This window comes from Rhipicephalus microplus, chromosome 6 (genome assembly GCF_043290135.1).
Source record: "Rhipicephalus microplus isolate Deutch F79 chromosome 6, USDA_Rmic, whole genome shotgun sequence".
Classification (NCBI taxonomy): domain Eukaryota; kingdom Metazoa; phylum Arthropoda; class Arachnida; order Ixodida; family Ixodidae; genus Rhipicephalus; species Rhipicephalus microplus.
Genome location: NC_134705.1, coordinates 31,548,575 through 31,573,133, shown reverse-complemented (window position 1 = coordinate 31,573,133; position 24,559 = coordinate 31,548,575). Strand labels below are relative to the sequence as shown.

The following is a 24,559-nucleotide window of genomic DNA, read 5'->3' as shown; positions in this document are numbered from 1 at the left end:
AGGCGATGACAGCCACTTTCCTAGGTGGCTTTGTGACAGCCGTGACGCTTTGAGTTTTTTTTTGGACGCTTTGCTTTTTCAGTCGTGTTCATCTCTTTTCGGTGATTACTTATCGCGCCAGCAAAGCAAGTCGGCATTCACGCTGTGGTGATAATACAAATGAGTTCATCTCTGCTTGCGATGAAGAAACGGAAGCAGTTTTCGCTAAGCAAGACAATGGATATTCTTCGGCTGCATGAAGGCAAAAAGCAGGCTGTTGTGACCAAAGAACCAAATTGCACCACAGGAATGTGGATGAGCTGGAGGCCTTCGTGCTGCAAAGTTTGTGCTGCTCCCATAAAGAAAAAAATCACAGGCTTTTTAAAATAAATGTGCAGTTTTTGGTGTTTATTTGTGCATTTGTTTTTTTTCTCATGAAAAGCAAGTTCAAGGACCCACCGTTATAAAGGTAAGTCGTTTTTGAAAGTGAAAATTAAGTATTTATGGTTAACTTTTTAGCTTTCTCTATAACGACCTTTCAAAATAACGTACAAATTCCCACGGTCCCCTAAAGTTCGTTATATTGAGATTTCACTGTATTTGCAGACAAAGCTGTACACTCCGTGCTCATAATAGCGTAGGAGAAGGCGCGTGTAAGTCTTGAACAAGCCGCCATGGCCACACTAAGGGTCATTGTGAAGAGCGGAGCATAGATCGCGACGAAGATGGCAGGGCACGACCAATAACCATGTGTGGCCATCGTTGTGGTAGTTATGGCAGTATAAAAGACTATCACGGATAGCGTAATGCTGCACCTGGCAGCGTAGCACTCGTGGAGCAGGTGCGGTCAGGGGGCTTGACAAAATGTTTAGAATTGTGGCAATCCATGGGTCATTTTGTTGCTCCAAGACCATGTCCAAGATGTCAAGTGGCAAAGTATCGTGATAGTGACTACATGTGTTGGTGTCTGAAATGAGTGGAAAGCGTGACAGGGCGACAGCATCAAAGTGTTGTTTACCAGAACGATATACGACACGGATGTCGTATTCCTGGAGTCGAAAGGCCCACCGAGCAAGGCGACCTGACAGGTCCTTGAGGTTTGACAACCAACACAGAGCGTGGTGATCTGTTACGATGTCAGAAGGACAACTATAAACATAGGAGCGAAACTTCTGTAGAGCCCATATGATGGCCAAGCACTCTTTTTGGTTCCGGTGTAATTGATCTCAGGTTTTGTGAATGAACGACTGGCATATGCTAATACATATTCAGCGTTGGCATCGTCACGTTGTGCGAGCACAGCACCAAGGCGGACACCACTGGCATCAGTGTGAATTTCTGCGCATGCGCTCGGAGCAAAGTGATGCAAAATTGGTGAAGATGTAAGCAGGCGTCGAAGTGTCATAAACGCATCATCACAATCTTCTGATCAGGTAGATAGTTCGTCGTCGCCTTGGAGGAGTGCATTCAGTGGTGTGGTGACAGTAGCAAAATTCGAACAAAGCGCCGAAAATGAGCATAGGCCAATGAAGGTGCGCAGTGCTTTCAGGTTAATAGGCTTTGGAAAACTCGGATAGGGCGCGAAGTTTAGCAGAATTGGAAAGAATGCCTTCTTTGAAGACAACGTGGCCTAATATAGTTAGTTTCTAAGCGGCGAATAGACATTTTTCAAGTTAAGCTGGAGACCAGCATTTCGGACACAGGTCAAAACTTGATACTACAACCATTGTAGATGGGTCAGGAAATATGGCGAAAAGACGACAATATTATCTAAATAGCAGAGTCAAGTGTGCCAGTTCAGGCCGCGTAAGATGCCGTCCATCATGCGTTCAAAGGTGGCGGGCGCATTACAGACACCGAATAGCATTACAGTGAATTTGTACAATCCCAGGTCGACATTGTACAATTGGTACAATGGTGTTACGAACGCGGTTTTGTAGCGATCAGTCTCAGCCATGGGCACTTGCCAGTAGCTAGAGCGGGGATCCAAGGAAGAAAAGAACTTCACTACTTGCAAGCAGCAGAGCACGTCATCAATTCATGGCAACTGGTACACAACCTTTCAAGTAATCTTGTTAAGCCGGCTATAATCGATGCAAAATCCTATTGCGATATCTTTCTTTCAAACAAGGATGACAGGTGATGCCCAGGGACTGTTGGAAGGTTGAATTACACCGCGATTAGGCATGTCCATCGATGAGCCGCCTTTCACTTACCGATACTCGGTAGGGATGCTGTCGAATGGGCACATGGCTTCCAGTGTCGATAGTATGCGAAACAGTCATCGTGCGGCCAAGTGCTCTTGCTTGGCAGTCAAAAGAGGAAGAGAAATCACCGAGCAAACGAAGAAGTTGGTCTCGGGTCGTCGTAAGATCACTGGCTATAGCTGGTGTGAAAGATCGCGGTAGTGGCCAAGGAGTTGATGTCTCGAGGGTGGCCATATCAGTGGGGTCGTTCATGTTGCAGAATATCGAAGATGACGCCAGCGGCTCGGCTTTGCCGAGGGTTTCTCGGCGGCGCAAAGTGATTGGCTCGGACGATGGATTTGTGATGTACATCACAGAGGCACCTGAATGGAACTCGAGGATGGCAAATGGCAACGGCAGTGATCGGTGGCGAACTAGAAGTGCAGAGAGTGCGAAAAGCACTCAGCCGCCGTCTTCAGAGTCACAAGAGGTAGAGACAAGAACAGTAGACTGGGCAGGCACAATGGTGTCATCACAAACTGTAATTTTGCAACATGTGTCATTGTCATTGATGACGCCTGTCAAAATCGGGAACAACTACAGTTTAGCGCGGGTGCAATTGATGATCGCACAATGTGTAGAGAGGAAATCTCACCCTAGTATGACACCGTGAGAACAAGATGGCAACACAATGAATACGATCACATAAAGAACATGATGGCTTGATGGATGGCTCGATGTGCTGTGCATCGGCTGTATGAAGGAATAGTCTAGAAACAGGCATCGTGACTTTTCCGATATGACGGCAAATGCGGGCATCAATCGTTGAAAGGGCAGCGCAGGTGTCTACAAGAGCTAGCGTCCATTTTCCTTCTATAGCGACTTCAATAACATTTTGGGGAGAAATTTGAGGCCTTATGCACTTTGCCGGAACTCCAGTTCTTGCCTCCTGAACTGCGCTACTTAGTTTTCCTGGCGCACAGGGTTTCATTGTCGGTGCATGGGGGAAAGGAAGCGGTAGTGAAAAGGCGAGCGGCGAGAGGTGGGTAGGATCAAATCCGTAGTCGTCTGAATAACTGCAGTGGGGTTGACGTGATGCATACTTGACCCATGGTGGACGCAAACTGTTGGAGATAGGCGGTGCACAAAAGGGACAAAAACGGGCCACATGTCCAACAAGGTCACAATGAAAACAAATAGGACGATCGTCTTCCGTGCGCCAAGGGTCGTCGGCTCGTGCGTACTGTTACGACTCGCACCGCCATCAACACTGTTGCGCAGTGCGCCGAGGTCACGGGCTGCCAAGGTCACCAGCCGTTTGGTAGCGTGTGTTTCTCAGATCACGACTGCTTCTGCGCAGAGCTGACAGACGAGCTGACAAGACGACAGTGAGGTAAGGCAAGGTTTACGTACAGCATAGAAATAGAGGCGTTACATATTCGGCACTGGGGCCAACAGCTTAGGGACTCGAAGAGCCGAGATGTCGTCTCTCTGGCGCATACATCGGCTGCTTGTCGAAGTGCCGTGTGGTTCTTTATAGGCCCCAGGTGATCCTTTATGTCATCAACGTCCAATCAGAACTGCCGCAAGGTTATGTCAGAATCCTCAAATCCGGAGCCGCTGCGCTGGATTGCAACCAAGGTCGAGTGATGTTGCCACGGATTGCGTAAGACCCGCCAGACTGGATAGCGCCACTTGCATCATCGGGCTGCTATCAGGCCCGCGGGTTGAGGGAGCTCGCCGTGCGTTGCGTAAGACAGACTGGCGACGCCGGGCTACATGACGTCGATGAGATGATGGCATCAGGCAGGCTCACTCGCTGGCCTCGACACAGATTGCATTTTAAAAAAGCAATGACGTTCGGTGTGGACTCCCAGGCGTAACAGCAACCCACCGCCAGACATTGCGCCGAAAAAACGAGCTGCTTCCACGTAGCTCCGATGTCGGGCAAGCTTGTTCGACAGGTCCCTCCAGGTTCGCCTCCAGGGCCAGGGGAAGGATCTGGCTCCAGGCTCAGTTCTGTGAACATGTCCCATTCTTGAGGGCGGATTCCAGCTCCACTGGCTTGTCGCCAAAACTTGTCGACTAGCTTCGCTCGTCTCTGCTGACGATTTTTGGCCTCAGTACTTGTTGATGGTTCTGCAACTTGTCAAGAACGGTTCGACAACAAACAACGCACGACACAAGCAAGTGCCTTCGGTTACCCGACAGAACACCAGACAAAGTATAGTACAACATATACCTAGCTACGTGTCTATCGGAATTTTGTTCCCTTTACATGAAGAGGCACATGTGGGACTCAAGACTTTTAAAATGAGAACTCAAGTTTTTACATGTACAACGACGTAATGAAATAGAATACAACATAAAGTTGGCCCCTTGAGATCTCTCTGGATGAGAGCGCTCGGCAAAGGCTGTGATGAAGACAAAATTTTGCCCCGACTCGCCAGGTAAAGACCGAAAGGTGGAGAAGGTACTAAATAAAATGCACGGCTCAATGCATCTGCATTAGCGTTTAGCTTTCCATTCTTGTAGTGAACTAAGTTGTCCAGTTGGAGTATCATGCTCCGCCTCAGTAACCAGCCACTTTTAGGCAACATGTTATTTAACCAGGTTAGAGGACAGTGGTCCGTTTTGACAACAAACCTCGAACCGCAGACATGACAGGCTAGCTTTTGAACAGCCCACACGAGGCAAGCGCATTCCTTTTCAGAGGTACTGTATGCGTCTTCCCTGCAGCTCAGTTTTTGACTTAAATACAAAACTGGCCTTTCGTTACCAGCACTGTCTTCCTGGCACAATATAGATCCCATGCGGCGATCACTCGCGTCGCACTGAATGAGAAATCCCTTAGAGAAATCGGCTGCCAAGAGAATGGGCTTTTCGCTTAGGGTCTGTTTCAGCTTGCAAGACGCATTCTCTTTTTCTGAGTCCCATACCACTTTAACCGGCTCAGACTTTCGAAGTGCATCAGTGAGAGGGCTGGCAATGCTAGAGTAGTTTTGCACGTAATGCTGATAGTATCCAGATAGGCCTAAGTATCCAGCTAGGTCCTTATCTCAGATTTAGTGGTTGGTAATGGATAGTTCACGACGGAGGCTACCTTAATTTCTGAAGGTCTATGCCGGCCATGCCCCACAACGTGTCCCAGGTAAGACACCTCGCCACACCCTAGGTGACATTTAGCAGGTTTCACGGTAAGACCAGCTTCTTTCAACCTGTTCAGCACAACTCGTGAATGCTCAACATGTTCTTCCCAGCTGTTTGAGAAGATGGTGACATCGTCAAGACACGACAGAGCGAACTCAGAAAGGCCATTAAGAATGCGGTCCGTTAAGCCTGAAAAACAAAAAAGTGCATTTTTCAATCCAAAGCTCAGCTCAAGAAAACGATACGTTCCAAATGAAGAAACGAATTCAGAACGGAATGCATACGCTCTAGCAGATTAGATTGTGGGCGATGGATCGAGCAGTGCACTACTTTTATTCCGCATTTATCCAAAAAGATAGAGGTAAGGTAGCTGGTGAAAACACTACTGTTGTGCATCGGATTTCGTAAGAAAATCCGATGCGTGCGAGTATAGATAGCAGTGCATCCACAACATGAGAGAAATTGAGCTCCTTAATTGGTATTGGTTCTGGAAATATTGTGGCTACACAGAGGGCTGTCAGGATGTACCGACAACCTTGCCTCAACTTTGGCAATGGCCCGACTACTATAACTAGGCACCAAATTACTAGGCGCCAAACAGGTTCTGTGATAATTGGCACAAACTTCATGGGTGCCTTCCACTTGTCCGTGGATTTCCCCGCTCTCTGACAAGTGTCGCATGAGCGTACAAAGTCTTCAATATCCTTCCAGCAATTCGGCCAATAAAACTCAAGGCAAATTCTAACAGTGGTCTTCTTTATGCCGAGATGTCCTGCCCACGCGTTTTCATGCATTAGTTCCAATAGTTGGCGACGATACTTTTGTGGCACCAAGAGCTGCACATACTTGCGACCTTGCACATTTGTGTAGCTCTAATACAGGAGCTCTGCCTTCTCAAAAAAAAAAAAAAAACATTCTTTTTCTTTGTTCCCAACTTTACGTTTTCAATTAGCGCTTTATTCGAGAGGTCCTCACGCTGCTTTCGAATAAGCATTTCTCGGTCTACCCTTGACAGCTCACTTAAACTTTTTGCTGCAGGCGAGAGCGTATCACCTCTCTTGCTCTCATCCAATGGCGTGTTGTCGTCTCCTCCACTGACAGAGACGGCTTCAGCGACGAGCGGCTCAAGTGACTCATCCAGAGAATTCCCTGTCCGAGGCACCATCGCCTCGCCGCCAAGGTCATGCAGATCAGCCTCTTTAGCAGGTGGTATTTCACTACACTGAACAAGATTAAGTTCCTGCGAAAGCTTTCGCGCTTGGTATCGCGTGAGGGCCATGTATGCTAAGTTCAAGAAGAACGATTTACCCTGCTCTTTGAGAAGCTGCCCAGATTTATTAGAAAAAAGATAAAGAAAATTATCCAGAAGCACAGAAGACACAGCTGCTTCGGTGCGAAGCTTGCCGAACGGGCCTTCAATGACAACTATAGCGATTGGTAAGCAACCACTCTGTTCCTCTGTTACTTGCCTGATCTACGCGAATTCACCTGTAAAGTTGTCCGGAGACACCAACAAAGGATGGACAACGTCCATGATTGCCGCTTAATCTCGAAGTGCTCCACAAGCTTTCCCATTCGCACTAATTTCCTAGAGATACGGCTCTAACAACCGCATGTTCTTTTCCGATTTTCGTATTGTTGCAAAAGCAAACTATTGCTAACAGTTTACACCGCTATGTGCCCTTCCTTTTTGCAGTTGTGGCAGATTAGCAGCTTCCGTGATTCGAACGCCCACGTGGTATCAGTGCGTTGTTTAGGAACCTCACTAGATTTCTCCACTTTTGTTGGCCCTTCCCCTACAGTGTCCTTCGTAAGAGACGGGTCTTTCCTGAAATTACGGTGCGGAGTGGGTTTCCGTTGATCAGGTTTCTTTGAAAAGCTCTCTTTCTTTTTAACCTTTTCAACATGCACTGCCTTGCTCTGCAACTTTCGGTGAGTATAATACTCCTCAGCTAACTCTGCTGCCTTGTTAAGCTGCACTTTGCCAAGTTTGTCCTGCAGCCAAAGCTTAACATCATCTTCGATGCAGTGGTAGAATCGCTCCAATGCAATGCATTCTACCACTTTATTGCGATTGTCATAACCACCTTCACCCTTGAGCCATTCAATTAAATCGGCTTTAAGATGAAACGCGAAGTCAACGTGCGGCTCATTGCCCTTTTTTGCTTTTCGAAACCTTTGCTGGAAAGCCTCGGGTGACAACTTGTAACGTGTCAAGAGCACTTCCTTAACCTCGTCATAGCTCTCAAACGCTTCCCGCAGCAAGCACGTTATCACATCAGACACTTTGCTGGAAAGAAGAGCTAACAGGTTCTGCGCCCAAAGAGACCGCCCCAAGGCATTTCGCACACAGATGTGTTTGAACTATGCGAGATACATCGCCATGTCCTCGCCGACTACGAACAGTGGCGGTTAATCCCAAATTCTATGACCGCTGACCTGAACTGTTGCAGAAGCTACGCCAGGCGCCAGCGAACACTGTAGGATTGCCAATTCTATGCATTTCAACTCGAGGTGCTCCTGTCTCTCGGCCTCCTCACAACGTTTTCGCCTTTCAGCTTTTTCACGTTCGCGAATTTCTCGCCTTGCAGCCTCCTCATGGCATGCTTTGATATCCGCCCAGACCTCATCGACTTCCTCAGCCGTCACTTCTGCATACTTCATGATCTCAAGGATCGCTCGCTTTCGTTTCGCACGGCCCAAACTAAGGCCACGTTCTTCCCGAATTTCGATGAGTTCGTTCACTTTAAGGTTCTGCATCGTTCACACTAGCCTCTTGCTGTTTGCTCCTGTTAACAATATACTTGCCGTACCAACTATAAATCGATTAGCAAGACGCGCAAGCAATCTTTAACACTGTCGTATTTACACCCTCCGCATTAACTTAGGGTTTCAAAGCACTCTGACTGGGCTTGAAACGCTCAAAGCTCACTCCAATGCTTCACACAGCCTTCTCTAAACTACTATAACCTGTGCTAGAGCACTCTGGTGAACTCAAGGGAAAACATCAGGCACTCACCGCATCGATGTCGCTGACGCCGGATGATCCTGTAGCTGCCATCCACTGTTACGAAACTCCGACGCCACGGTTGCGCAGGGCATCGCTGTCACAAAACATGCCGGTGCCAAGGTCACAGGCCGGGCCGACAGCGCAAGGGCTCGAAGAGCCGAGATGTTTTCTCTCCGACGCAAACGTCGGCTGCTTGGCGAAGTGCCGCGTGATTCTTTATAGGCCTCAGGTGACCCTTTATGTCATCAATGTCCAATCAGAACTGCCGCCGGGTCGTGTCAGAATCCTCAAATCCGAAGCCGGTGTGCTAGATTACACCCGAGGACAGGTAATGTTGCCACGCATTGTGTAAGACTCGCCAGACTGGATGGTGCCCCTTGCATCATTGGGCTGCTGAAGATTGCATCATCTTCTGTGCTGCTGAAGATTGGTGGGTCGCGTTGACGTGATGGGCCAGGGCACACTAATGTAGGCACAAGGACAGCAGGTTGTTACTGCAGTTGATTTGGTACTTCCTCCGGCATTACAGAGGCTGGCTTAAGTTTCTGGTTGCAAAGTTCCAAGGTGTTGCTACCCAGCTGCTGCACTACTTGTTACGGGGGTTTTATAAGATACACCGCGACCGGGAGGATAGCAGCAACAGCAGGCAAGGTGTAGCCAGGGAGCGAACAGCCAAGCGAGCCAGGCGATGGCAATGCGCTTATGCATGTGTCTATCTTCTTCCTCAAAATACTATCAATCAGGTAATAAAGAAATGCTCAGAATAGAGCCAACCACTATACTATATAGATTACGAGAAGGCATTTGATTCAGTAGAAATATCAGCAGTCATGCAGACACTGTGAAATCGAGGCGTCGACGAAGCATATATAAACATCCCGGAAGAAATCTACAGGGGATCAACTGCCACCATAGTACTCCCTAAAGAAAGCGACAGAATACCAATCAAGAAGGGTGTGAGGCAAGGGGATACAATTTCAGCAATGCTATTCACCGCGTGCTTACAGGAGGTTTCCCGAGGCCTAGAATGAAAAGAGTTAGGGATTAGAGGTAATGAAGAGTACCTTAGTAACCTGCACTTTGCCGATGACATTGCATTGCTGAGTAAATCAGGGGATGAATTGCAACTCATAATTACGGAGTCAGACAAGGAGAGCAGAAAGGTAGGTCTTAAAATTAATCTGCAGAAAACGAAAGTAATGTACATTAACCTCGGAAGAGAACAGCGCTTCGAGATAGGTAATAGTGCACTTGAAGTTGTAAAAGACAACATTTACTGAGGACAGGTAATAACCGCAGAGCCGAACCTTAAGTTAAAGTAACTAGGAGAATAAAAAAGAGGTGGAGCACATTCCTCAAGCACTCTCAAATCATGACTGGTAGATTGCCCATATCCCTCAAGAGGAATGTATACAACAGCTGCATCTCGCCGGTACTTAGCTACGGAGCAGAAACCTGGAGACTTACAAAGAGGGTTAAGCTTAAATTGAGGACGACGCAGTGAGCAATGGAAAGGAAAATAATAGGTGTAACCTTAAGAGACAAGAAGACAGCAGAGAGGATCAGGGAACCAAGCGGGGTTAAGGCTATCAACCGGGGTTAAGGCTACCATAGCTGAAATCAAGAAGAGGAAATGGACATAGGTCGGGCATGTAGCGTGTAGGCAAGATAACCGCTGTTCATTAAAGGTAATTGACTGAATTCCAAGAGAAGGCAAGCAAGTTAGGGGAAAACATAAAGTTAGGTGGGTAGATGAGATTAAGAAGTCTGCGGGTATAAAATGGCAGCAGAAAGCACAGGACTGAGTTGACTGGTGAAAAATTGGAGAGGCCTTTGTACTACAGTGGACTTAGTCAGGCTGATGATGATGACGATGATGTATATGCAACACTTTTCAAAAAGCTAAGGTGCTCCCAGTTTTTATTCTGTGTACCTCGCTTTGTCCCTGTCTTTGAAACAGCAATCCTGTCAGTCTCAGCTTTTCTAGACAGTTTCACTGTTTGTAAACAAACTGGTACGCGCCGGACAGTCTGGCCAAGGAGACTTCCAAAACGTCATTTCCTCTAATATATTTTTCAACGGTCCCAGCGGTATTCACCTGGTATGCTCGAGTTTGTTTCTCTATTATTTCTGACACATTCGTTCAGGTTTGTTTAGAGCGATGATGTCGCACAAGAAAAGTACAAGCAAGAACAGCAGTGGCGAGGAAAAGAGTTGCCTGATCCGCTGGATAAGAAAGCTGTGCAATCGAGCTTTTAGACAGGAGCTGAAAACCTGCCTCCTTTCGCAACTGCCGATTGTCCTATGTATTTGTGTATATCTGTCTAGGCATTCAACTTCACGAAAAAAACGTTTATTAATGCGTCTGTGCCACGTACATCGGGCACTCTTGATAGATGTTGGCACCAACTGAAATTGTTCACAATTTGAAGTGTTCAGTGTGACTGAACACAAACTATTATGGTTTACTAATGAGTACACTATGCGAATGGTGTCCACACTCACACTGAGAGATAAATTAGCCAGACTGTGACGAAGTTGATTGGCGGCAACAAGACACGCAATGAGTCCCTTCCTCGCACTGATGCGAACCCATTTACAGCCATCACTATCATAGAAAGCAAATGCAACAGCAACAAAACATGGACACCACAACGTTCATTGTACGAAGATTCTTGTTGAGTGTGGTTGTCTTGGTGTCCTGCACTTGCTTTGAACAGTAGGTATCACTGCTCATTTACTAACTACAAGAAACACGTTTACCATGGATTTTCGGTGTCCATCATCTTTCACGCTTTGCTATCTATTTCTGGTGTCAGAGCACTTATCTGCCACGGGTGGCATATGACGGTGTCTGACGTGGTCCTTATGAATGGGGACCTTCGACTGACTACTGTCTCAGCATTGCCTCTGTACTATTAGAGTATGCATTGAGCTTTAATTGCCTTTGATAAAGTTTTCTCGCCCAATCCCTGCGATCTAGGCACTCTACCATCATCTCTCACATACAGAGCGTTTTGACTTGGGAGAGCCAATTAGCTACAAAATGCAGACTGCATCCTGGCAGTTCAGAGCAAGGCCCGAGTTGTGAGTGCTTCATTGGAATAATTCTGTCTGCAGAAAACATTGAAACAGAAGCAGCTACGGCCAACAATGCAGCCTAAAACACACTAAAACAAGGTCAACAGAAAGTTTTCTAGGGTGCACTTCCAGTAAAATTCACTAATTAAAGACATTTCACTAATTAAAGACAGTGAAACTGTCTATAATTAGTGAAAAAGTGACACCAATCAAGGTATTTGTAGAAAGTAAAAACCTGTTTTACTTTGCAAAAACAAATAACTTGACATTCCAGGTCCACTTGCTTGCACCCTTGTTCAGGGGTGACTGCGATGCACGAGAAATCAGTGCTTACATCGCATTAGTTCCTCTTGTTGAAGCAGGGGCCACATTTGCTCTCAGTGACATGCCAAAATTTATTGAAATAGACACTTGACAGCACACCTGCTGGCGAGTTGACATTACCAGATGTCACCTGGATGCGCCGATATTCTACAAATAGCCATCTATATGGTAACTGGCCTCTAAGCAGCAGATGCAACAGTTGTCAAAGCAATGCAGTGGTCATTCACCTCGCTGTGCTCAGCTAGTGCACTCACTGTCAGTTCGGCCTGCAGACATCATTCTTGTGTTGTTGCAGCCAATTGCCCAGACAGATTTCTGACAAGTGTTCACCTTTAAATCATAGTGCATTACCATGAACACAGCTGTTTCATCAAAGAACTCTAGAAGCATGAAACAATAATGAAAGAGGTTGGAAGCATTCCTAACCTTAAAGAAAAAATGTGCGCATATTGTACTAGTGGTGCAATGCTGGAACCAACAGTGGACCTAGGGTTCGAAATAGCTAGTGTTGCTAGTAACGCCAAGCTTTTGCAAGAGATGTTAGGTTTCTGCTAGTATGGCTAAACTTGGTTATACTAAAGTGGCTAGACATATGCAAGGTGACCACCTGTTACATAGTGTTGAGATTTTAGTGACGTGACTAGATGTTACGTGGTTTTTTGCAGGAACATCTCACGTGACTAGCTATTACACCAGTTTGTGTGGTTTTAGTCATACGACCAGATGTTGTGGGACATTACGTTATTTTAGTCATGTGACTAGTTATTACTGAATTTTAAGTCCCGTGACTAGTTAAGTGAGGTCAGAGCTGTGACTAGTAGCTAAGTGATGTTGTGTGATTTTAGTTTCAGTAAAAGCTTTTTTATTCTATGCTAGACGAATCAGCACACAGTGCTATGGAAGAGAATCACAAGCACAAAGTGATGAAGCAAACGCGTGGTACCAGTTTATAATAGTTCACACTACCTGGCATAATAAAAAGCTTAAAATGGTAACATGTGTGTCAACCAGCTGCCTGACAACTACTGTGCTCTCAAGTGAATTGCATCTGCTAGAGGAGTCTGGTAACACACCCTGATGAAAGTGAACGTTTGCATACGTGCATGCATATGTGCTACACTAATGTTTTCCATTTCAGGCAGTAAACTTTTCTTTTAATCTAGGAGTGAGCCTGTCTTTTCTATTTTTTTTGTTCATGTACATTGATTCTGTGCAGCCATATGAAAAAAAAAACAATGATAGCCTGATACTATTTTTATTTAAGACATGACGCTGTCGTGTGTATGATCAATAGCTTTTGATTACCTGTAGCTGACACCTTGTATATAAAAGCAGCAGATTGATGGAGCTGTCAATGGAAGCTTCCCTGCCATTTTATTCCTCAAAGCAGAAATAAAATTATTGATAATAATAAAAGGAATGAGCTCATCGGGTTAGTGCCAGCCCTGTTCACTGCTCAGAGAAATCAGCTTGTGCACAGAAATCGCACTTAAATGTTAAGCATTAAGAACAGCCATAGGCTCATGCATCATTTCACAATGTAAAGCTAGTGGTGGAGCATATAGTACACACCTTGTGGGAATCCCACGTTGTGGCCAAACGTGCCAACTGGAGTGCCAACCGTGCTAGCTCATCACAAAGGGTGGGATCCACAAAGTGTGGCTTGGCTTGACTCAGAACTTCATGGACAAAGTCAGCGACGCCTTGCCGTACTTCCCAGCCCGATGGGAAGCTCAGTACTTGACTGAAGTGTGTTGCCATTTTCAGGTTAATACCTGGCAGCCGCTCAAAGCAGTCAGCTTCTGCAAGGCTGAAGCCAGTCTGGCTATTCTGCAGTGCCAAGGAGTTCACTCTCAGTGGGTGTGGCTAGTACAGAAACACTAAAACAGTGAAAAACACATCCAGTAGAAATTCCAATTTCACAGCAGCTCTTCACTTAGGAAATATTTCACAGAGTGAAGGAGGGTCATGAATTTTGTACACAGCCTTTAATGATTATCAGTAACTTTTTTAGATGGCAGTGATCATACTGGTACTACACACTTGTAATTGTAAGACATGTGCACGCATGAGTAATTGAGAAACACAATGTGCAGTGCCCCATAACAGCTAATAACATGAGCCCCTTTTAAATCTCAGCATTTCCACAAGGTGCCAGTGTACATAGCGAAAGAGGTTTATAAAGCATTCTGCAGGTGACAGGAAAAGGCCAGAAAATTTTAGGCACGCTATGCTTTATTTTAACACGAAAGTGTTTTATGCCATGGCCCACCATGACTCCACTGACGCATTACCATCATAAATTTGAGGTTGTAAAATATATACTAGCAGATTAAAAACAAAAAACAACAAGAAAAAGTAAAGTTCAGTCACCGGGGGTCGGACCTACGACCTCTCGTTAAGCAGAGCGCAACACGAAACCACTAGGCCACGGCATGTATGTTGTGTCTTCAGCTAGCTAATGGCGAGCTATCAATGTACACCATATACCATTGGTGGTCCTCAGAGCTCAGCAACTTCAATGCGTGTTCGTCATCAGTAGCAAGATGGCACGATAGGCCTGCCGCGCATCGCGATGCGCCTGCGCCTCCAAGGACGCTGCCACTCGTGTGCTTATCTCGTGATTTGGACGCTTTATACCACTTGTGCTTCCACTGCAAGTTTCTTTGAAGTTACAGTGGTTAAAGAGAGCATGAAAATCACTTTTCTCAATGCCACATTCACGAAAGGAGTGTGCTGCTCACACATGAAGAAGTAAGAATTATGGCAGTTGCTTGCGCTTGTCCTGTTTACACTGGTGCATTCCTTTCCTGTGTCCTTGTGTTTAAGCAGCGCGCTTCAAGTGTGTGGCTGTGACAGTTGTTAGTTCACGCTCATTTTGTGGATGCTCATTTCATGCGTGCTTTTTGCTTGAGGTGCGTTCTGTAAGTTTAGAGCTGCTTGTCATTCTTCACATGACTTTATTTGTCGCTGTAGCATTAATTCTCTCACCCTAGAGGCAAAACAATGCATAATAAACACTCAACTACCTCTCTGAACACACGTTTCACTTTCGTCTTACACCGATTCCTAGAAGAAGAAATGAGCCCCCCTTTTTTCCCCGCAATGGGGTTAAGGTTGTTTGTTAGGAGATTATGGCCATTCCAACATAACTGGAAGCGTTGCTCGAAACTTTGGGAGCTTACTGGGCAAATCAGAAGACTTGACAAGAAAGTAAATGGGCAATCTTTCCACTAAAATGATCTTTGTTAACATTCAATACACTAGCGGCACGTGGTGCCGCTAGTGTATTGTGTCGAACGTGTATTGTGTCGAAGTGTAGTGTGTCGAACGTTAACAAAAAACCTTTTGACTTTCAAATAGTATCCATCTAGAGCAGCATTGCAATAAGCTCAAAAAGATAGTTTATGGGTGCCTGACACAAAGCATGCTTTATTCTTTTGCTGTGCACCTCAACTGGGTTGGATGATTATGTTCAAACTGCAGGTGGCTAATATGGCTTCTATTTCTTGTTAAAATTAGTGCAAGTGAGAGAATTTTGAGGTTAGTTAGACATTTTGGCTTAGTGTGATGCAACATGTTACAATTTCCATAAATTGCAAAGTTTTGGCTCATCTTGATTCAAAAATAAGGAACTGCGTCAAATTGGCACAATTGGTGCAGCTGTTGCATCCCTCCTTTGACTATAACCTCACGGCGGCCAGTGAATGAGGAGTGGTCGAGTAACTAACCATTCCCTTCACTTTTTGCAAACATATGCAAGCTTACATATTGTAATGGGAAGTATTTCACAAGTTAATGCCCGTTGCTGCACACAGCGCACAGGATTACAGGACAACAGAGCCGCTCAGACACCGCCCCACAACAACATCGCCGTCTTCATTTATTTTGTGTCATTTCGGTGCCTGTGCCTGAGGTACCTTCCTATACCCGTGACAATATTATGTAGGGTGCCAACAGTGGCAGTGATCCTGACATTAACACCAAACATGCCGCACTTCTAAAGTGTTCACCTTAGCTTGGGATGTAATCACATGAATTTAGTATCTTTTGCTCGGCCATGACAGTCTTGAATTCCTCGGTTTAATTGAATTCTACCATACATCACATAATATGGCTGAACACAGCAATAACGTTGCATTCAAAGTCAGTGTCGAAGGACGTACTGCAACTCTAATGTTATAGCAACACTAAAAGTTGGACAGCTTTTTTTTCCAGGACACTTCTGGAAAATCACAGCACACAGAAGGAAATGACTGAGAAAAAGAAACACAACACAAAAGTTGCGAGTCAGCCCTGTACAAAGAGAGCACAGATTGGTTGCTTATTCCAGCCAGAGAATAATTTCCACTAAGCAGACATGCACACAGCAGAAGATGATGAAAGAAAACATGGTGACAAGTTGTTTGCCCCTACTTAAAGCAATTACAGTATAATCTCGTTACAACAGATCTGCTTACAACCGACATTCAGATACTGCATACTAATTTGCAGCATTATGCTGACCTCCCTATTTGCTCCATTGATTGAGCTTCGTTTACTACAAATTCTGGTACAACGGACGTTCGGATATAATTGACTAAAATGTCAGGCCAGTAACGTGGTCAGGACTCCTTTACAGCGGACCTTTCTACCGCGGACATCCCAAATTAAATAACTTCTGACTTCAAACATCGCTTGGCATACTTTCAGGAAGTAAACAGCGCTGCATATATTGACGTACCGATTTAGGAACAAAGGCCGCCCATCTCCGGTCTGTTAATATTTAGTTATGCCTAGGTACGGCGATAAAAAATCGGCACTCAACGTGCTTGATTTTGCGTGTTGGGGCGCTGACGCACGAAATTACTGGCCGCTGTTTCGAACGGTAGGCGTGTGGCGAGCATGGCCGGGTCCCCCACCGATGCACAGGGTACCTATTCCCGATTATAAGATGCCAGCAGCCGATATGATTCATTGCTTGCAACTCAGCACATTACGGCTGCTTTGCTTTCACATATCCGCTAGCGCGACGGTCTTACCCGTCACATTCAGGGCAGAGTTAGGCCTAAGAACGACGTCGAGCAAAAAGCATGGCTGCGATGTGCATGGGCGCGGCGCCCAATGTTTCGAAGTACAACATGCTCGAACGCGAGTAAAAGGATCTGTCTCGCCGTGGTCTTCGTCACAAAGTCCAAAGCGCTGATAAGCAGAACCTTCCCGCCAACGAGTCAAAGCTATGACAATCGGTTCAAGACGCGCGTGTGCCGCGTTCACGACAATTACGGTGTGCGATTGTAATCTGAGGACTGAACTTCTACTTGCAGATGCCTTAACAACCCGTGAACACAGAACGAGTGGGAAAATGTCACTAAATAGCGTGATTTTCGACAGCCGCGACCTCGAAACGCATATGAAGCAGCAACGCTATCCCAGAGGCATATCTGAAATGAGCATCAGACTAGCGAGGCGTACTGTGAGAAACATGGCAGAAGCAGCCAATCAGAGGCCTCGAAATGAATTTCAAACATCCGCCTTGTGAACACAGAATGTTCTTTACGAAATACACTCGAACCTCATTATCAAAAACTTGCTTCTTACGTGAAAATAGGTTCGTTATATCCAAAAATTCGTTATAAAGGTTCATCCTTAACACTAAATCTATTTGCGAGACTATTTTCCATTTATTTCGTTATAACCAATATTTAGTTATATCCAAATTCGCTATATCGAGGTATGAGTGTACTTTTACAATGAGCCCAAAATGGTGGTGGGCAGTTGCGCCGCCGTGAAGATATAATTTTTTTTTTTAAATGCCGTTTTTCTTTGTGTGTGTGTGACTTCCACAACAATTTTCACCATCTCAGCAGGTGCAAAAAACTTTTTACAGCCCTTCTACATAGTCCTCAATGAAGATATTTCGAACTCAGATAGAAAAAAGGCTACCGACACAGAAGATGTGGTTTCCAAAAAATCAATTCTTTTATGGCCCATTGAGAACAAGTTCGCATTCGTGATTCTCTCCATTTATAACAGACCCATTCAATTATTCCATAAAATTCTGTTGTAACAGTACTTGGAATTTACATACTCCTTTTACAACAGACCAAAATCCTCTTCACTGTGAAGGTCTGTTATAATGAGGTTATACTGTATATCTTGCCTCTACTTTTTCCAAATGCCAGGCAGACAAAGCTCTTCTGTTGGTTCAGTGTGCTGTGTTTCTGTAGAGGAAAGCACTCACATGCAGGTCCATCCCGAGTAGGAGAGAGCACCAGGCCTGGAACAGCTGCACCATTGCAGCTGGCTGCCGCAGCCGGAACAAAGCGGGTGCCACATCTTCGAAGAGCACCATGCGTTCGGGGTCTTCCGATGTCACTTCCTCGGCGGAGAGCTCGGGTCGGTATGGCTGCCACTGGTGCAAGTCCCGAAGGCTCTCAAGCCGCAGCCATGCATCAGCCAAGCCTGTCTGTCGGCTTAAAATGTCGTCTTCCAGCTGCTGGCAATCTTCAGCTGCAATGTGACACATCCTTCAAGTGCATAGCTTTCATCAAGAGTGTCCCACAATAACTTCATAACCAACTGAACAGCCATGATCTCCAAAGCACTCGGCCTAAGGTATCTAAACAGCAATTCAACTCAAAACAAATTCCTATACTCATTCTGTCAATGAGTGTCGAGTGAGAACCTTACAACCTCTTTTTACTTCTGAGTAAAAGAAGTAGAAATGACAGTACCCAGTTCAGGCTGGCCACATGTAATGCAGCTTTGCAATGAAATCAGATGCAGTAAAAGCTAATAGCACCAATGTTAACATCACCTTTGTAGCGTATGCTGTCGGGCTAATCGGTGCATGACTGCGTTGAATTGACTAGCACAAATATTCAGACAGGGTTGAAGAGCACGAGATACAGTAGAATCTAAATTATGGTTTATGCTAATTTTGCGATAATACGAACTTTAAGGTTTAGGGGCTACATTAGATAAAATATGCCGTGATTCAGTCTTATAGGAACGGTTAGCCTAGCAACCACGAATAATACGAACGCGCGATTGACCGCTGCATGTGAGCAGCGCAACGCAGCTTGTCTGTGGGACGAAGGCCCCTTCACACTTGGCCTCAAAGCGAGCAAATGTGGCAAAACTCACTGGAATTTCCATTGCTTTGCTGCCAGAAAAGTGGCCGGAAAACCATGCCGCGAGACTGCTGTGAAGACATTGGTCCAAGACCAATTTTGCCAGCGAATCGCCTTTCTGCTATGGCTTTGGCAACACCAGCTGCACCAGCTCTCCAGCCACGTGATGTAAACAACCAGCTATACATTCAACCTGGTGGCAATGGCGTCAGCCATGGCTCGCGTTGGTGCAATCACGAGCTACTCGGGCAGCACGACAAAGCTCAAGGCCTTGAAAAAGACGCGTTCCCCGAAAGCATGATTTGAACTATGATCGCTGAGAACACCGGAAGTAGAAAAAGGTGCTGCAACAGCGAGTCAGTATGCCCTAACATGTCTCTCGTTTGCACTGCTGGCTGAATTTGTCGCCGCCGTTGCCAGAGCTGCGTTCGCTTGTTTTGTTTCTTTTGACGTATCTCCTGAAACAATGTTTGTAAAGGTGTGAACTGTTCCTTTTCGGTGCTTTGCATGCATATATAAAACTCGGTACGGATTTTAATTTAATTCTCAGGAAAAAATTTTCGAGCGGCAACGATGGCGATAGCGGCGGTGGCACGTATACAGGGGGCAGAACGAATGTGAACATTTTCGACAAGCATGAACGTAATTTTGCGGTCGCTCTGGCGTTTTCACTTAAATTCTCCAAGACTAATTTTCTTCGTGTCAACGTCCCAGCATATTTTACAGGCCGCTTAGTGGCCAAGCGAGTAAATTTTCAATTAATTTTGCTGCTTTCGCTTCCTTTAATGCCAAGTGTGAACGCGCCTCCCGGCGCCAGCAGCATGAGTGAGAAAACCGCAGTACCTTATTGAGAGGCAGTGAAAGCTGGAAAGTTCCAAAGACCATCATGGACTTTTTTCAGCAAGAAGTAGTTGACTCCAGTCAAGTTCTTTTTCATTTTCATGATCAGCTTCAACTTGTTTTTGGTTCATATGAATTCGGGATGAAACGAAATTTTGCATGCACCCTTCGAATTCGTATCATCAAGATTCTACTGTATAGACAAATGCACACTTACAACTAATTTCATTCTTTTGGAAGCTCTGCATCACAACCCTCAAGCATGTGAGCAAGACCAAATAAAATAAAGATCATGTGAGTTTTAGGAGCACCACTTAATCAATTCCTTCCAACCAGATTTCTGTCAGTCAATTCAACTTCAACTTAAGCTAACAGCAGCTGAATTGGCGGTACAGTTAAACCTGGATATAACGAAATTGATAAACTCCTGGGACACTTCATTATAAAGAAGATTTTGTTATATGCACGTTCAATTTGAAAATTCCAAAAATGAATGCACAAAATAAACAAAAAAGGGTGTGAAGGCAGAGCTAACCCAAAACACTTATTTTACAGTAAAAAAACAGCGTTATTATTGCGATAGCAATTATATGGACACAATCTGCGGGTTTTTCTGCTGTCGCCACCATATTCCGTAACAAGTAAAAATTGATGACATGCCCCCGCGCATCGTAACTTTCACGAGCGGGCAAAAGCGCACGAGCGCTGCTGAAGCAGAGATCATAAGTGTCAGCCCGTCCCATATCGCCTAAAAACTGCATAAGATAAGATCTTCCGCATGTTAGAACTACCCTCAAATGCTCAAACAGAAAGTAAATCAGACGTCTTGAACGAGCACTTCTCCCTGGAGCGGCCGTATTTGCTCACACCAGCATTTTGTACCAGTTCCACGATATCGGATCCAAAAGAATTGGCTGCCAGCTTCTTATAACATTAAAATTTTTTGATATCGCGTTCATAGGATTGCATTCAATGCACCGTCATGTTGCCAGAACTAATTGGCTAATCGCGAAAGCTACCAGCCTGTGAACTCATGGCGCGATGCAAAGTGAAAGCACATAACGAGTCGACCTCCGAAGATCCGTCGTTACCGTGCTTTCGGAGAGTTTCCATCAGCTCCCAATCTGACATCCCCGTGGTAGTGAGGATTTCACAGTTGTCCGAAATTAAAAAAGGCCACAGTTTTGCCGCAAGGGTGAAGCATTGAATGCAATGACACCAACTTAAGATGTAACGCTGAGAACGGCAAGCAGATCGAAACATGCCGTGTGCTGCTCATGCACAAATGACGCACGAAAACAACATACACAGAATGAGAATGAACTAAGAACGTTTACTGCTTAACAACACTTATCGCGCTATTTAAACAAAAACAAGGCACGAAACCTAATGACAGGTGCAGATATGAGTGCGAACTAACAAGTGCCGCAGTTGTTACTGTGCAGTGTTTGAAAAGCGCACTCTACGGCGCCTGCCCAGCAAGCGAAGAGATCTTTCTGTGCCCGGCCAACTAAACGAAATTGTTCCAGTCGAAGTCAAAAGCGCACAATTTTTCCCACCGAAGGATCCACCGAAGCATCTAGCCCCCCCTCTTAACTTGCAGGGCAAAGTACACGTGGGAGATAAGCTGGCGTCGACGCATAGTGACGAGCTGCAGGGCGTGGAGAGCAGGCGGCTCCTTGTTTTTCTTTCTTAAATTTTCATTCACACACACACACACACACACGCACGCACGCACGTGCGCACACACACACACACACACACACACACACACATATATATGAGATCTAACAGACAATAATGCCAAGAAATGTATAGGGGAAGATATTAGACTAAATTGCAATGTAAATATGATGAAAAGTGGGTGAAAAGAAAACTGCCATGGGCAGGATCCAAACCCGCGACCTTCGAATGACGCGTTCGATGATCTACCACTGAGCTACCACGACAGCCATCCCCCCAACCACCTTGAAGGGTTTATATGTGAATTAAACGTGGGAGTGTCAGTCAGCCCCACCAGTAGCCATGGCGGCGAGTGTAGCACACTCTTTTTGAGCCTATTTGGCGGCACGTAGCATGTGAACTTATTACGAGTGGGCAGCTGACCAATAGTCCCTTGTATACAACCTAAAGGCACTAAGTCTGCCAGTACGAAACCCTCGTTAATGAATTAAGGAATGAAGTGTATACTTAACGGCTTGTTTTTCTGTGTTTTACACAATATTAATGAGATCTAACACACTATAATGCCAAGGAAAGTGTAGGGGAATATATTAGACCGAAATGTAATGTAAATATGAAGAAAAGTGGGTGAAGAGATAACTTGCCGTGGGCAGGATCCGAACCTGCGACCTTCGAATGACACATTCAATGCTCTACCTTAATTCTTAATACTCTTATTGTGTAATATTGTGTAAAACACAGAAAAACGAGCCCTTATGTATACACTTCTTTCCCTAATATATATATATATATATATATATATATATATATATATATATATATATATATATATATATATATATATATATGTATATATATATATACGGTGAATGACGATGGGGGGTGGGTGGCAGAGCAAAAAGAAAATTCAGCTATATTCAGTAAAGCGCCCTCCATAGGCAACGTGGACCGACATATGTCACGCTAACTAAAAGTCTGGCACTGCCAATGCGCAAAAGTAGTTTTCTTCTTTTTTTCTTGGTTTGGAGTTGGGGGGAGGCATGCCCGTGCATGCGCCCACGGCGGCGAGAACGGCGGCAACGCCGGCTCGTAAGGTGCAGGCCCGCCTGCCCGCCTCGCGCACACACGCGCGCAATAACGAGCACTCGCTCTCAACTGGTGCGTCATGCGCGCCATTGCCGCTTCGACGGCGGGGCAGCCGCGAAAGATGCGTGCTCATACCAAAATGCCAAAATGCAGAGCAAAATACCTAGATTGTCTGTGGGGAAAATTTGTTATATCAAGGTTGTCTCCCGCTGTTACTTTGTTACACAGAGGTTGCAAATTCATGTGCTTCTATCGAGCAACAGTGGGGCTTTTAAAAACTTTGTTATATGAAGGAATTCGTTAAATGGAGGTTCGTTATAAGCAGGTTTAACTGTATATTACCAGAGGACTAGAACAAAATATTTGAGCAATCTACTTAAGCACAATGACATGAGCCCATGACACATCCCCAGTTGCTGCTTAGGCTTTGTCACAGATGGCAAACGCATGAATGGCAAGAGCTCAAGCAGTGGTGGTGTCAGTGGGACGAATGTTTTGGTGCCACGAAAATGTGATGCGAAATCCAGACCAACTGGGCCCAGGACCGACAGCTTTCGTATTACATAAAGATACCATGAAATCCAGCATATAGCCGAGGGGTTTTTTCTAGATTTTATGGTACGAAATTATGGCCCCATACTAATATGCGGGTCCCAAGAATTTCGGACGAAATTCAGTTTTGGTCTTGGCATAGCATGGTGCTATCATCATGATCAGGTGTTTGTGCACTTTTGCGCAAGGTGGTCAAGGAATTGTTAGCGGCAGTAGCAGGTGTTATTCTTACAGACCCACGCAAGCAACAGTGGTCAGTGGCCTTTGCTTCAACTTGGCGCCCACAACGACCGCCACGATTTTGCTCCTGTGATTTTACGCAATCTCAGCACCGTGCAGGCAGTACTCTGCTGCTTTTAAAAGGAAAGTTATCACTGCTGCCAAAGCCATGGGCAACTGTGCCACGAAGCGGCAGTTCAGAGTCAATGAGCAGGGTATTTGTGGTTTGTGGGAGCAGGACGCCCTCTTTGCTCGCAGTGGCCAGCGAAAAAGTTTCTTCGGACCAAGAAATGGAGCATTTCTCAACTTGGGACGAGAACTCACAGACTTCGTGGGGAATCAGCGAGCTGCACATCTTGCTGTTAAAATCGAACTGCTACAAATGACGGCAAGGGAGATTGCCTGAGACAAGGTATTTAGCTGGAGGATTTCAAAGCGAGCAAGCATTAGGTGTCTCGCTACATGCGCCGCGCTGGGTTCACCCTACGTCGGCGTACGTCGATCTCATAGAAGCAACCAAAGAGCTGCGAAGAGGACCTTGTGAAGTTTCAAAAGAATGTAATTGCATTTTGAAAGGCTATCCCCTTTTAGCTGGGCCAGATCGGCATTGTGGATCAAACGCTGGTCTACCTGAATATGCCCTCGGTACTGACGGTGCCTCAGAAAGGCTCCAGGAAAGTGGTGGCTAATGTTGTCCTGCACTGCAGATGGTCGCAAGCTACCGCCCTACGTGGTTTTCAAATGAAAGACACTGCCGAACGCAGATGTTGTACATAGAAAAAAAGATGAGGATGAGCGCGTGAGATCATGAAATAAAGAGGATGATGTTAAAGCATCTGATGCATTGTTCCTGTATGTTCTAAATACAACATATTGGTGACGAGATTTAAACCCACGCAAGAACAACGCTTCTGCTGATTTCTGCTGCATCATCTCAATGAGCGTTTCGCCATTACAACCAACACTGCCTTTTTCGCCTTCGCCTGGTCATCTGGCTGTCCCATGAAACCACTAGAAGCAGGCCTTTCAGACGTACATGGTGGCTTCAGGAGCATCAGTTCTTCCAGCCAACTGCCAGAAAGTGATCCTGCTCACCTGCCTTCGCATGGAGGGGCAGCAGATATTGTTAACAGTGAAGCCAGTGGACTTGCTGTCTGGCTCTGCTACTACTGCTCTTCCCAGCTCTTCAAGTACATGTGACACCGGCTCAACAAACGACACCTATGATTCTGCAATTGCCTTGCTTTTGGACCATTTCAACCGTTCAGTCAACGTCATCGGTTCAGTCGCCGTGCTCAGCATGCAGGTGAGACAGTGGAAGAATACGTCACTGC

General features: G+C 45.6%; 1 protein-coding gene across 1 annotated transcript in view; it reads right to left on the bottom strand.

Annotated features, from left to right (window-relative positions):
• The window catches only part of LOC119167688 (nuclear exosome regulator NRDE2), a 370,836-nt gene that overhangs the window by 103,050 nt on the left and 243,227 nt on the right, over positions 1-24,559 (bottom strand). The window contains exons 10-11 of the mRNA XM_037419210.2: positions 17,954-18,222; positions 13,303-13,560 (exon numbers count right to left, since the gene is read on the bottom strand). Coding sequence (XP_037275107.2) covers positions 13,303-13,560; positions 17,954-18,222 — 527 coding nt within the window. The remainder of the gene's footprint in view (positions 1-13,302; positions 13,561-17,953; positions 18,223-24,559) is intronic.